General features: G+C 33.9%; 1 protein-coding gene and 1 long non-coding RNA gene across 2 annotated transcripts; both read right to left on the bottom strand.

The window, feature by feature from the left end:
• Positions 1-906: 906 nt before the first annotated feature.
• LOC123690162 lies at positions 907-2,643 on the bottom strand. The gene is made up of 2 exons (XR_006750958.1): positions 2,284-2,643; positions 907-2,218 (listed from the first exon to the last, which is right to left on the bottom strand). It is a non-coding gene; the product is annotated as an uncharacterized LOC123690162 (long non-coding RNA).
• Positions 2,644-3,766: 1,123 nt separating this feature from the next.
• LOC111001069 lies at positions 3,767-15,634 on the bottom strand. The gene is made up of 13 exons (XM_022270774.2): positions 15,454-15,634; positions 14,752-14,886; positions 14,211-14,446; positions 12,315-12,485; positions 11,125-11,718; positions 8,986-9,947; positions 8,768-8,900; positions 7,872-7,963; positions 7,453-7,612; positions 6,887-7,019; positions 6,265-6,337; positions 4,868-4,995; positions 3,767-4,109 (listed from the first exon to the last, which is right to left on the bottom strand). The coding sequence occupies exons 2-13, from the start codon at positions 14,866-14,868 to the stop codon at positions 3,981-3,983; spliced, it is 2,928 nt and encodes a 975-aa protein (XP_022126466.2). The 5' UTR covers positions 14,869-14,886; positions 15,454-15,634; the 3' UTR covers positions 3,767-3,980.
• Positions 15,635-15,882: the final 248 nt, after the last annotated feature.

The following is a 15,882-nucleotide window of genomic DNA, read 5'->3' as shown; positions in this document are numbered from 1 at the left end:
GTCTATCATGCTTTGTTGATATTGACTTTTTATTTTTTAGAAAACGACGATCAAAATGTTTTACGTACTATGCATTAATTTTAGTTTATGATTTATATATATATAGCTTTATGAGCGTAATTTTATATTTTAACTAATAGAATTGCTTTTACAAATAATTAAATGTCTAATTATAGGATTTCTTATAATTATTTCAAAATATTTTTCATATATTATTTCTTAATATAATATAAATCAACTTATATACAGGTTTTGGAACTTTTAAATATATTTTTTAATCGATAAAAATTGTTTTATTACTGGTACAGTACACCCCTGTTGTTGTCGATATCTGTGTTGCTACCTACATCAAAATATGTTACGATCTTCATATTTTAGTACATCAATAAAACTTAAAGATTGCTATAACAAATTAATAATTCTCTATTATTTATTATCTTTTCTCGATCCGAAGTGGTGGAGGCCTTTAACACAGGTGCTCTTACCTTTAGCAGGCAAGAGTCTCACATAGACAATAATCATCCCTCAAAAAAAGAATGACAATTATTTACATACATTAATAAATAGTTGTAACACCGTTCAAGAATATTTAGCGTTGTTCCAATTTTCTTTGATTTTTACCTTATGACGTGGACTTGACTAATACATGTTGCAGAATTACACGCTTTCCCGCGTTTTTGCATTAGTTTCAACAGATAATAATATATAGACTATAATTGTCGTAAAGCACTTAAAAACACTATGAAACAAATTTGCGTTTATATTTGTTATTTTTTATTACAAATCTCTGCACAAGATTTCTAATAAAAACTAGTTTTTCATGTATAGCATGCTGTTTTTTTCGAAACAAATATTATTGCACATCCTTTAATAATTTGAAGCTTGGGGTTAAATAAAACAAAATAATTCTTATAAACATATATTGATCACAATATTAGAGATATGTATACAATAGTGTAAAATACAAAATATCAAAGACATAAATTATTTAAATTCGAAATTGGTCGTAAATTTTGAATTCTCAAATCTAAAACCTCTTTTTTATGAGAAGCGAACCTCAGTTACTTCAAGGCCACGGATATAGGCCGTATATTATAGAGTGTTATTTCGTAGAATATAATTATGTAAATGGACATTTTTCTTGTGTTTAAACATTAAGAATATTACAAAATATAACAAATGTAAATTGTTGGTAATGGGTAAATAACTCTAAATTAATTAAGACAGCTGCTTAAAAGACACGGGCACAAGATACAAAATTAAAAAAAAATGAAAAAAGTAGATTTTAGCACCCGGCATAGACATCGTACTAAAATTACTAAAAAGTATAAAATGTAAACATTATACAGACCTATTTTACTAATAACTAACTGAATCAACTATTTTTACCAGAATTTCTTCGTGCGCAACGATGCAGATGTTTTGATACAAAAAGGTGTGATTGTGTAAAGTTTGTATGTACTCAGTAAAATACCTAACATGGCTTCTCTTACCATCTAACATTCACATTTTTTATCACATCTATTCAAAGAGTTTGTTTTTCTAGCAGTGCGTCCCAAGAAATCATGTGATTTAAATTTGGAATGTGGATAAATTTTCAATCACCATAGAGTATCGAACGCTGTATAAAATGATACTGGCTATCAACATTGTATCTATGTGAAAAAGAAAAAGTTTGTGTAAATGTAAAAACGCGCGAAACGTTATATTATTTTTATTATACAGGTTTAAAAATTATATCTATTTTTAGGGGGCGTCCATAAATTGCGTGAGGTGTTTTTAAGCTATTGCATAGATTTTATCGCGGGCCTTGAGCGTGGGGACCGAATCCAGAAATTCCGTAACGAAAAAAACCTAACACCCCCCACTGCAACCGGCACAGCGGTGATACTTTTTAGACACGAGACAGACTATATAGGCTTGTTAGTCTGAGTCTGGTAGATTGAATTAATGTCAAAGAAAAAAAATACTGCATAAATAAAAAATAAATAAATAATTATAATTGCATAGGTTGATAAATAATGCTATGCAATAGCTTTATCGCGGCAGTCCCCGAATGCCACACGTTTCTTTTTAATTTTCTATTTTAAGGTCAACCGTTTTCCAAATTTTTTTTTCAATCAGAAAAAAATTGCAGTATGCCGAGACCCCCCAGGGTAAGATTAAATGAGATTTGACTCGACCCCCCTCCCCCCTCTCACGTAATTTATAGACGCCCCTTTAGTATAGTAATACATGTACGACGTTACATTTATTCTGATAGAGGTGATAAAAAGAGTTCACCTCGAAGCGACGTTCAAATGACGTAATCAATTCCCAAAATGGTGGACTGATTCCTTCGTATTAATATTATATTTTTAACCAAGATTATATTACATTAGAACTTACCTTATTGTTAATATTTAAGTAAATATTTCCAAAATTTCCATAAAAACATATCATTTGGTACTTTTACATTACACCTAATAATTTTACATAATATACATTCGCGGTAAATTTCAGATCAAACGAAATAGTTGCCTAGGTTTTAACCTCTCTAGATTGTCACAGCAATTTATATTTTTACACATTTCTTAGTCAGGTCATTAAAAAGAGTGGCGGAGAGTTTATTGCCAATCTTCTCTTCCGTTCTACGCCCAGAATGAGAACTGGCGGTAAATGTAAAATTAGAATTAACACTTAATATGTACATATTTATTATGAACATAGTGTACATTGTGTTACTTATATGAATAAACGATTTTGACTTTGACTACATGTTGGAAACGTATGGATATTAATCTTAATCTTCTACTTACGCCCACACCCAATAACCTATCCCAATTCATTTTTGACCACCAGAGATATTATACATCTTAATCCAAATATTGATAAAAGTGTCCAATAACCAATCGACGGATTGTAAGAGCCATCTGTCGATACAAGCTATCCATGGTAGGTTGGATCGGTGTAAGTGGATAGACAGTTGTATAAAAATGACAGTACAACTCTGCCAATATACTATCTTAAGAACTTACACCAGTTTTTAAAATAATTAAAAAGCTATTTGATATGTGTTAAACATAGACATGTATATTTCAATATTATTTATACGGTTTTATTTACTTTATTTTGTTTATATTGATTATCAAACATGAGTGTAAAAAGCCAAGAGATTGCATTCTATCCGTCGCCAAAAATGGATTGTCTTCGTATGGTTTGGATGCAGATAGGAGATCGATCGACTCTCACGGTCTGATGTCAGATTGCTTTCAATCTGAGATTGTGGATTAATTATTGGGTTCGAGCTAACTACTAAAAAAAGCTATTAAAAAGTCTGATATGTAGGTGTATAGTCACACGATTTCATTTGTTAATAACTTTCGTTTATAATATAATTAAATGTAATAATAATATATTTAATTGCAATCTAGATTCACTGTCAGTCTAATTCAATAAATCAATGATTAACAAAATGACCTATAAACTGTTAACATAAATGTCGCTGTAATAATGACTTATTATAAACATATTACAAAAAAAAGTGAATATTTAAAATATTATTTTAAAAAACGGATGGCGTAATAAAAAAACATGAACATACATATAAATGTTACAAACCAGGTGCGATAATAGTCTTCACATGAGTCTACAAAAAAATATAGACCTTAGCTTTTTATATAATTAATTTCTCTTCAATTAATAATCGGAGAGTTTATTGCCAGTTCTTCTCTTCTATGCCCTTTATTTGAGAACTGCCAGTAAATGTAAAATTAGAAGCATTTAATATTTCTTTTTTTTGACGTTCATAAGTGTACATTGTGTTACCTACATGAATAAATGATTAAAAGAAATTGCTGCCTACGCTTATTGGGGTCAATGTCCGCTCGGTCATTGACCCCAGAATATTCTTTGACTTTAGTTAAAGCAGTGCATGTTTTTATAATAATTAATTATTTTATATATTAGTGTAGAAGTAATTAGAAAATCACAATTAAATATTATCTTATAGCCAACAAGGGTCTGCCTTTCGTAGCTGCCCGAAGTTTTTTCACTAACGCAGTCGGCTGAATGAGAATCGATACCTCCGTCCCTCTCGCACTCAGTCTATTCATCTCTTCTTCGCCCCCCTAAAAAACAACACCACAATTTAATTCACAAAAATAAATTTTAATTAACTTCCAGGAATCAAATCATTTTTAGGAAAAAATTTAACTAATAATTTACACAGAACTGTTGTGCTATGGAAAGCCACATGAACAAAGTAGAGATGAATTACTTATGACACCGTCAGTGACAAAAAATATAACTAAGAAGAAGTTTTAAAGCATTTAACAGACTTAGTTCGATTTCTGATCAAACCTGTTCATAACTGACAATCATTTTTCTTGAAACTGGCATAAAGTTATAACTATTGCCATAAAATAAAAAAATAAAAAAAACCAGTGTGCTTATGACCACACGACTGAAGTGAAACTTCTTTCGGTCCATCTGTATGTATATATATATATATGTGTGTGTATAATATATACATGTATGTACATGCACATATATTTTCTACAAATATTTAAATTAAATTCATTATTGGCTTATAAAAAAAACAGAAGTGTGTTAGATATACGGAACGTATTTGACTATGAGAGGAAGAGAGAAAGAAAATGTGCGCGCGCACTGCTGTCTCTTGCTTATATCCCCCACTCAACTTCCGTTCGCCTTGCCCGATCACACTTTTCGTAACGCTTACGTCACGCGTTCGACAGCTTACTCCCCAAGTCAATAGTGCGTAAAGAAGTTTCAGTTCAAAAACTGATAAACAAATCAGAAACATGATCAACAACCTCTCTCAACAGTCAAAGCATGAAGACGATTAAAACAGCAGTAGACTTACCTTAAGTAAGTTAACCGGCCGGTTATTGACTTCAGTTACCGCCCACTTACCAGGCGGTAAACCGACTCTAGAGGCAGGACTATCACTATCCACAGACTGAATCGTACATTCATTATCTAGCTTTATACCTGAAAACCAAAAGAATATTTATTTATTACAAAAATACATACATTATCCTAACAGAGTATGCCAATACGATGTCGAGAATCATTTAATAAAATATTAAACACATAATATACACAATATCGCTACTGTGAATTCACTCTGCGGACATATAAATATGTCGATAGTATCGGAGACAGCATTTTGTAGGCGCAACGTCCTGGATAACGGGATCTGTGCAACAGACTAGTTCTTGCCTTTGGTATCGCAAATAACCTAGGCCTTCGCCGTCGCACATGGTACGGTGCGACGGTACTAATACCTATGGGATATAAACCTAGTTTTTGAAGTACACTTGGGTTCCACACTACACCCCTCAAGACTCAGTACGTAGTATGCCAACTGTAAGTCCCGTCTGGTTTCAAATTTGTTGTACCCCAGTTGGGTACATCAAAGTGTAGTAAGGATAAACGCCATACAGCTTATTATAGAGGTGTCGTAATATGAAATGTCAGATAAACGTAATTGAGACTTGATAGAGTAGATATTAGGCATAATGGTACGAGTACACCAAAATACGTACGCGTACTAGCTAGTATCGAGTTTGGCTTCTGTCACCACTAGCAATGCTTAGTTTAACTTCTGTGAGTGAGTGAGTGTTGCACACATGTTTGTTGAGAAGATTTTCTACTGTCAGCTAGCATGGATGGGCCGGACATCGTTGTGCTTTGTGCTTTAGTTATTAAATTGAGCGCACACAATTAAATGTGTACGCTTTGGTAGCGGAAGCGTGACTGAGTTCGCGAACGAGTTTGTGTGCGTAGACGTGGCAACTACGTATACCGCGTGCACGCAAGTACACAGTTGAGCACAAACGTAGGTCGTAGGTTTGATCCCCGGCTGTGCACCAATGGACTTTCTTTCTATGTGCGCATTTAACATTGGCTCGAACGGTGAAGGAAAACATCGTGAGGAAACCGACATGTCTTAGACCCAAACGACGACGTGTGTCAGGCACTGGAGGCTGATCACCTACTTGCCTATTAGATTTAAAAATGATCTTGAAACAGATTCAGAAATTTGAGGCCAAGACCTAAAGAGGTTGTAGTGCCGCTGATTTATATTTATAAATAAGACGGTTTCACTTCAATAGATTACAAATTACCGAATAATAAAACGTATGTTGAGGATCACAATCTTTCGATAGTTCTCTTTTGCGACACAATTTTACGGTGTTATGTATATATATAAATAAACAATTTTGACATAATATAGTAAATGACAGGAGAACTTACCTAAACTCTCATGATCCTTTTTGGTAATAACATAAATCTTTCCTAATGGCACCCGGTGAAACAGTAAATCTACCTGTGAATAGAAAAAAAAACATTTAACAAAATCATTATATCAACAAACCCAGATCGTTCCCTTTGACCGAATTCAGCGAAGAACTTGTCCAATTGTCAATCTCCAATGTTTTGTTATCTGCTTGATTCTCTCTCTCTATTCGGAGACATTACGTCTCTTTGCGTCTTCTACAACGATGACAATTCTGAAGAATTGTTTAGGTTGATGTTCCTGCCTCATTTCACACCCTTTCAATTCAAAATTTCATCATCATCCTCTTGATGGCTGAAAGTCTTCAAGAGGATCTTTAGCGAACTAGCGAATTGTGGAATCGACGTGCGTTAGAGTGTGCTCCTCCCATAAAGGACGGCAACACATCAACCAAAAATGGGACACTTTTTGGGCTTCCTGTAGGCTCGTTTGCATTATATATAAAAAATCCTCTTATATATTGTAGTGGATGAATAAAAACACACAATCAGCCCATAGTACTAGCAGACAAAATGTCTGTAAATGTCTGTACCGACTATAAAACCGTATGTTTTACAGAGAACAGCTAATATAACTCACCATATGTCTATTAGAGCCTTTGATCAGATGCCTCGCGTGTTGCGCCGACGTAGGTTGAGTGCCCCCCACTGCTGCCAATCTGTCCCCAACGCGGCCCCCACAACGCACTCCGGCCCCACCCCAACGGGCCACCCTAGATAACAAATTGACAAAGACTCGAACAAAACACGACTTCAAACATCCACAGGAAAAGAGATACTTAAGAAAAGAAGAAAAAAGGGGGGGATAAGGATATGTGGATTTTGGTAAGATTTTTCATTTTTTGTATTCTTTCAGTCTGTCAAGGATCTGTGCTTGCCTCATGATTACTCCTATATCTTAATTTTCATGCTACATGAATATAATAAATATATGTAATATATATGTTCATATATTTTTTTTATAGCAAACGGGCAGAAGGCTCACCTGATGTTAAGTGATACCGCCGCCCATGGACACTCAATGCCAGAGGGCTCGCGAGTTACTTTAAAAGTTGTTTATCAATATTTAATGTATGTATATAAAATATATTGGTATTTCAAGTTATTTTCAAAGCTTAGATAACCGATATTTCAAGTTAAACTTACCAAATCTGCTTCTCATAATCACAGAACAATGGCGGATCTCTAACAGGCACTGTGGTCGCTACGCACGCCCCGCGGCGTTGCTCGGCCAAGAGGGAAGCCGCTTGACGCGCCCGAAGGGGGAGGAGAGTGGGGGGAGATTGCGGTATCCTTGGGGCTTGGCCTGCAAATGTGAATTATTGAGGATATCTTTATATTTAACTTTAAATATGTATTTCTATTAATTTTTGGTGTTCTATTTATTCCCAATCGGATTGGCAAATATATATATTTTTTATATTATTTTTTATAATTAAGTAATTAGAAAATTGTATATTTTTGCAACAGGCTTATTTCTTACATATGTTTTGAAAAAGTTAAACACATTTACTAAATTATAATTTTAAATGTAAATAAATTCATACTTTGAAAATTAAACTCACCATTGCTAAGAGAGTTACTTCTTCTCCTACTGCTGTCTACTCTTGTATCTCCTCTTGAGCGATGGACAACTTTCACCGAAGATGTTACAGACCTAAAATGTATTTTATCATTTATTGTGGAGGACTTTCTTTTGTTCAGCTCTTAAATTTCTTCGGGTCCTCTATTTATACGTAATGTTTCAAAAAGAAACCAAAATGCAACTGACATTGTACAAAAATGGCGAAAACTTTGGAGGTCTTGGAATTGGCCGTCTCCCAATGACAGCTTTCGCACAGGCGCCAGATGGTGCGATCCAATCATATTACAATTTTCGAACAAAGTATTTTCGCTTCAAATAGGTGATTTTTATTTATTTATAGCCTTATATCAGAATACAAGATTTACATTACACCTTGTTTGTGTACACATTGTTTTTGTCAATCTACGATAACTGATTCTGTGTGCCCACGGGCAAAGGCCTCCCCCATTTTTCCTTATTGTATATCAATTTTGTCCAGGTCTTTCCAACCATTTCCACAATGTTGTGGAAGTGGGCCGATTTTGGATGGACGAACTGTTTTTAGACATAGGTCCGGTCACGCGGTCACATCACATTTATATATATATATAAAAATGTGATGTTGGTTTGTGTAAGCTTCAAAAACTGAATTAGTGCACGGTTAGCCTTAAGTACCTTCTATTTATTTCCTTAGTCTTCTATTTACCCCCCTCCCTCTCGATATAACGCTTCCGTACCAAATAGTAAAACGTTCCGTTACCACCCAGTGACTTATTACACCTTAAAGTTGCCATTTATGTGGTGTAAAGTATCGGAAAGTCGAAAATAATATAATACAATACGTTATTCAATCCCCGCCCCCCATGGTATCGTTTTATTCTAAATGAATAAAAATACCTGTCATTTTCATTATTCTGTCTGGATGGACTCTCTTGACGTTTTAGGCTGATACTTTTCAATCTTGTCAATAATGACAGCTCGGTCAACCCGCGCCGCCAGATCGGTTTCTGATGTGGCGTTTCCGGTTTGTCTGGAATTTAATATAGATAGAATGTAGCGGGTAACAAAAAACATAGATATTAAATTGACACAAACTTAAATGTAACATCACTCACCATTTTTTGTCTCTGCCTTAGGACTGTTATTCAGCAATCTCCGTCTCTCTCTAACACCAGGTGCAACATCATATGCATTCTGACTATGTGACCTTTCAATATTAGACCTTAAACCTCTTACATTAGAGTCTATGATCGGTCTAGCTGCGTTATTCGAATTTCGAACATTCGAAACAAAGGAGTCTACATTTGAAACAGTTAAATTAGATATTGAAACAGGACCAGAAACATTCGAACTGGGAATGCAGTTTGAAATTGGAACAACAGAGCCGCCATTTGAGTTTATGTTTGAATTTAAAATTGGAACAACAGAGCCGCCATTTGAGGTTATGTTTGAATTTAAAATTGGAACACTTGATACGTTTGAACTCGGCCTCGAAATTGGTATTATAGCCTTATTAGATGAATTTTGAACATTTTTAGAATTTAATTCCGCATTATTTAAACTATTGGTTTGACTAGGAAATAAACATTCATATGTGGATTCTGACAAATCTAAATTAGGCAATGATGATTTCCGTACTTTATCGACATTTTGTAAGCGCCTAACAGGTAAAGGAGAGGCGTTCGACGTGGACGCCATACACAACCTCTCATAGACAGCATCATTTGGCCCTTTGTCACCATTAACATTGGTCACAGAACAGCCATTGGTCACAGCGCTAACAACCGCACTGACATTTGTAGCAGAAGTGACATCAGTCACCGAATTGACATCAGGCCTAGTGACACTGACAGTTGTCGTCAAGCTTATATGACCATATTCTGAGTCCGAATTTTCAAAAACCGTTCCATAATCATTTTGTTCCGTGTTAACTATGTTAACGAAATCAGGTTTAATTTGAAGGTTTTGTTTGAAATTAAAATCGAAAACATCTGTTTTGTGGCCCAGTACAGGTATGGCGGTGTGTGGTGGAACCTTATTTGAAACTTGAATGACTGTGATATTAGAACGTTGTTGGCTGAAACAGAAAAAAAAATTGTGAGGAAATGACCCGAGACATAATTATTGTTGCCTATTTATAAGTTTGGCAACACTAATACAATTTCTATACTAATATTATAAAGAGGAAAGGTTTGATTTTTTTGTTTGTTTGTTTGTTTGTATGAATTGAATAGGCTCCGAAACTACTTGGCAGATTTGAAAAATTCTTTCACTGTTGGAAAGCTACATCATTCCTGAGTGACATAGGCTATATTTCATTTTCAAAAAAAAATAGGCATCCTTACTAAAATTACGATAACATTAACATTTGTTTATTATTTGATACAATTCTAACAGATGGCGCTGAGTTAAAGGTAGTTTAGTTTAGGTCCGTGTCGTGGTACCAACGTTTCACATAAGTTCTCCTACGGTTTCCCTTGATTAATTTACTACTATGTAATATAACAAAAACCTTAGCCACAGCAACGCTTGGCCGAGTCTGCTAGTATTTTATAATCAGCTAACATAAAGCATATATAAGCCGCAGATGGAATACACAATATACATATATAAAAAGATTTAACATTAACAAAAGGTTATAATATGTCTAATGACAAGTAGGAATATTTAAATTCAAAAACAACTTAAACAATTCTTTAATGTATCTTTATACATACAATAATTACACTGTATCAGTTGTTGATTAAATTGTAATGAGTACAGAGAGTTAACTCTAAAATATACGAAAATAAATGAAAGTAAACGAAGATAAATCAAAGTAAACGAAAATAAAGGAAACTACACGAAGATACACGAAACTACAGGAAGATAAACGAAAATACACGAAAATAAACGAAACTACACGAAAATAAACGAAACTACACGAAGATAAACGAAAATACACGAAACTACAGGAAGATTAACGAAAATACACGAAAATAAACGAAAATACACGAAAACAAACGAAACTACACGAAAATAAACGAAACTACACGGAGATAAACGAAAAAAACACGAAAATAAACCAAACTACACGAAGATAAACGAAAATAAACGAAGATAAACGAAAATATATATGATATAATATATTGCATTACTGCAATATATCACCCTCTCCTTCCTTCTGGCAGAAAAAGAGAAAGTTGCCGTAATCACTAAATAGGAAGATCAAAGATCATCTATCGTACAGTGTCTAATAATCATAAAATACATACCTATCTGAACTTTCAGGAATTTCATCATCATTAATTCTCAATCTTTGTGTATATGTAAAATCGTCATCATCAACAGAGTCACTGATCCTATCGAGCTCGGCAAAAAATTTATCATCACTATTCCGAGATGTCCTTTTCAATATTGAATCGTCCAAACAGACATTTTGACCACAGATCTTGGCAACGCTTTTGGACTCAATTTTATCACGTGTTTTATTATCTGTTTCTCTACTTGTACTTGGTGTAGCATCCCAATTCGAAATGTCAATGTCAGACGTCACTATACTGTTTAGTGCGTTTCTGACATTTGTCAGCGATGTTGTGACATTAATGTCATTTAGTGTGGAATTGACATTGGTCGTGTTGACTGTGAGCAGATTTCTCGCGTTTGTCAATGTTTCCCTTGCTTCACTCTGTGCTGGTAAATTTGTGGCATTCGCATTATCTGTCACTGTTGTGACATTATTTATACATCTGTGATTTTCTGGTTCTGGGTTTATATGTGCAGTAGTTGTTATGCTATTTGTGGTAGTATTTTCTGTACTACTTTCGGTTACTGGACGGACATTTGGCCCCAACTCTATGCCTGGTACCCTGAAATTCAAATATGTATACTATAAAACAGTTTTGGGAAATATTTTTTATATAACTGTTTCTTCAGTGAAACTTCATAGAAAATTATGATTTAGTTTTTCTTAAGACAAGTCCTTCTTTTTATTAGTTATATAAATCAAGGGCATAGAAGAGAAGAACTGTCAATAAACTCTCCGCCACTCTTTTTAATCGCCAAGTTTTTGTTTTACGCATTTGTCAAGAGCTGCAACCATTACACCATGTACCATGTGACATCTAAAGTAATTAATAATAGTTAAATAAGTAAGAAACAAAGATTTGTCCTCTATCAACAGAAGGCATGGTGAAATAGGAGCACGCACTTACATTCTCGTTGGAACAACGCGCAAATATATAACAAATATCCCCCATACACGAATTCAAGTACGACCAGTCACCACAAGTAACACCCGTTCACAAGTATGACGCATGGCCAGCCATCGGCCCCCTCGCCTTATTTTAGGGAGAGAGACAACCCGACGCATGGACGCCACCACAAGCAATGACACCTCAGTCGTAGTCAAAAAGAGAAACAGATCTAAACATGAAACCATACAAGTTAGTTATTAGTTACTCACCTATCAACTGGTACGGGGGGAGTAGGGGGCAAAGGTGAATTGGGATCTCTTGCTGCGGCACGAGGCAAAGGGGCAACTGGCGGCGCCCCGTACACATTCTCGCCGCGAGAGAGTATTCGTAACTCGTGCAATTTATTTCTAAGTGTCGTTACCCAGTCTTGCATCGCGTCCCTGTAACATATTAATATTTGTTGTATACTGTCTTATACCATATTCCATTTATAATCACTACTTTAACAGTCGTATTAGTCACAATAGATGGCGCTATAATTTGTCAAAACAAATTTTACTTTAAAACTGCAACTGTTTTTCTACCTTTTAGACTGTTAAATTGGGGGTTTCCCCGCCAAAATTACGGTCAATCAAGGGTAGTGACGCTGGACACACTGATTACCCAAAACGGGTCAAGTGCTGTATTAGATTAAGTTTCATTTATGTATTAGAATTACATTTTTTATGTAACTCAAATAAGTGTTAATATATTATTATACTGGGAGTCAGTGTAAAGGCTAATAAATAAAAATAAATGAGGGTAGGTACGGGCTACATTTATTTAGGGCGATTTTTAAAGAGTACTTAATGGAAATTATATGAAGCTTTGAAATATTAAGATAAGCCTATAACTGAAGTATCAAAAAACTTAAAGACTCCAAGATCGAAGTAACAGCTATTTAATACTACTTGAATGTATTTTTGATGCATATTTCAATTCACCTGTCAAACCTAGTATACAAACAAAAACTTTAGAGGAATTTGAATATTCAGGGGTATTGGAATTTGCTTTGGCTGTAGCAGTTTGCATCACTGCTTTTCGGTAAAATAGACTCAGTCGTCATACCATAATATGATATCACCATGACGGATCTTGAGCTTATGTCACCCCATACAACGCTTAGGCGCCGAAACGTAATTTTATCTCATCGCATCAATCTCCCATTAATTAAGAACAATACAGAGGCATGTTCAAAGCAATAATGTTTTTAATTGAGAAACAAAATACTCAGCTTGCGACAGACAACTCATATGAGAGGAATGTGTTTTCAAACCATTTGTGATACAAAACAATTACTGTTGATAGGTTTATAAAACCATGTTATGGTTTTGGATGAGACTAAGATTCTGAGTCGAGACTAAGATTCTGAGTCGAGATTAAGAGCTAAGGACGACCATTCCAATGCCATATATATGGCATTGCGATAATATATATCTCATAATAATGATGAAACAAATTCTGATGATTTTTTATCTGTTTTAAGTACCAAAAGTTTCTGATATTTTTATTTCATTTTACCGTCACCATGACCACGCACGCTGTAAAGCACGCGAAACGCCGGATAAATATAAAATTATGTAAAACAATTATAAGTTTATGATAATACAAAAAGTATAATTTCTTTATTTCATTTTATGCCTATCTTTACATATGTTTTAATTATTTATTTCTATTTTTTGTAAAATATTCCGTAGACTTAGTACTATGTCGTAAACCTAATAATAAAAAAAATAAGTTCACTGTTACACTTTATAAATATAGTAATAACTTAACTGTGTGTGTGTTTTTTTTTATATTAATAATTAATTTAATACTATGACTTAATAATGATGTGAATTTGACTCAAGCCATTTAATTTTAAAAGAAATTTTATGTCATGTTTCATCTCTTTTAAATCTGCCAAATACTGACTCTATCATACGAATGGACTAAGGATTAGCCAGCCAGTTTATTAAATGTTGTACCAAACGCAAAGGCTTAACATCTTCAAGGCTGTAAATTGAACGGCTAATTAAGCTAGTTGGCTGCAACAACACTGAATTTTAGCCTGCCTATTATTACAATTGACCTTAACTAGGTCAGTGAATTTGTGTTGTGTTTTTATGAATTAAAAACAAACATACCAATCTGGAGCGAGCATTCTAACTGGTCCAACATCTGTGTCAATCAAAAAATCATACTCCTGCCCACAGAGGGGCTTCACACTTGCTGTCACATGTCTTGTGGTTTTAAGACAGGCTCTCCATAGTGGCCTATGCGCGTGAGTGGATGAACAGTCCTGCTGTGGATACTGTTCGAGATATGGTATTTTGCCATTGTGCACACAGAACAATGTCCACATAGGCTTAAGAGGCGGCTTCTGAAAGTGAAATAATAATTGTTGGATAAGATTTCTACATTATTTTTCATAATACAATAAAACTATTTATATATTCATAAAATAAATCAGTGGCAACAACAACTTACATAGATAGTTATATACTTTCTTAATTATTACCTGTTTGGTAAAAGTGAAAACCTAAACCCCTTGGGGTATAAGATTTCATAAGTGGGTAACAATTATGCATTTGTTTTCTTTTAGGAAAGTAGGTAACTAATAAAATGGCTTCTATATACGCATTAGCAGCTTATAGGACTGACAATATGTTTTTTTTATCAATTTACCTTATGCACCAATGGTCGCAGCTTTCCACCATTGAAGTCATCTGGTATTCTTTTAAGATAAGCATTTTTCTGTATCTCTCGGTAGTACACAGGCCCTTCCTCTCGACTTGATGACATTTCAACTACATTCAGGAGCTAAAAGTATGAAGGAACAGTTATTTATTAAAAATGGAAAAGAATACTCCTGCAATTTCAATTTTTCTTAGATTATTTACTTAAAAATCCCTAGGACACAGTTAGTTTTTAGTCCAACAGATCTATGGATATATATAAATACCTAGAATCTATTGATATAAATAATGCATGTTCCTTATTGCTAATACTATAGCTCATTACAAAATTTTATTTTAGAAGCATGTGGAAAGATAATGCATATATTACTCCATATCCAAGTTTGAATCAAACATGATTGCAAAATATCTTGACCAATTTAGGCGAATAATTAAATGAACTTGACGCCACCATTAATAAAGAATAAATTAGGGTCTCGATGAGTCAATAGAAAAAAATGCGAATGCCGTTTAGGGAAGTAGAAAAATAAGAGAAAGTATGTTGCGACAGAACATTATTTAAATATCAAGGATAAGAATAATTTATGTCAGAAATATATCATTCTATTAATCAATTACAGTGTAAAGTAATAATATCCTAACAAATAGCAATTAAGTTAATAATACAAAATTAAATTAACAATAAAGTTACCTTTTCAAAGCGCGCATAAACGGTTTCACTAGTTAAATATTCATTTAATACGCTCGACCTTCATTATTCTAACGATACATATCCTTGTTGCAAATAGTGCATAGCATTAATTTATAATGGCTTATACATTACAAATGACAAGGGACTTCACTCAACAAACACTAGATTGGCATTTGGAGTCGAAGCCATATTTGTTTATCTGCTTTGTTTTTTTTATATCACCATTATAACTTTGCTGAATACGAGCCATTTTGCAAAAAAAATATCACAATTTGCGTTAAATACCTTTAAATTCGTGTAATGATTTTCACAAATGTATGTATGAAAATTAAACTCATATTAACAGAAAAATTTTAATAGGTCATTAATTACATGTGAAACATTAATAGTTAAGACCATAATTGTATACCACAAGAATATTTAATAAAA

Source organism: Pieris rapae, chromosome 22 (assembly GCF_905147795.1).
Source record: "Pieris rapae chromosome 22, ilPieRapa1.1, whole genome shotgun sequence".
NCBI classification, from domain to species: Eukaryota; Metazoa; Arthropoda; class Insecta; order Lepidoptera; family Pieridae; genus Pieris; species Pieris rapae.
Note: the sequence above shows the minus strand (reverse complement) of the source record. Positions and strands in the feature narration are given on the sequence as shown.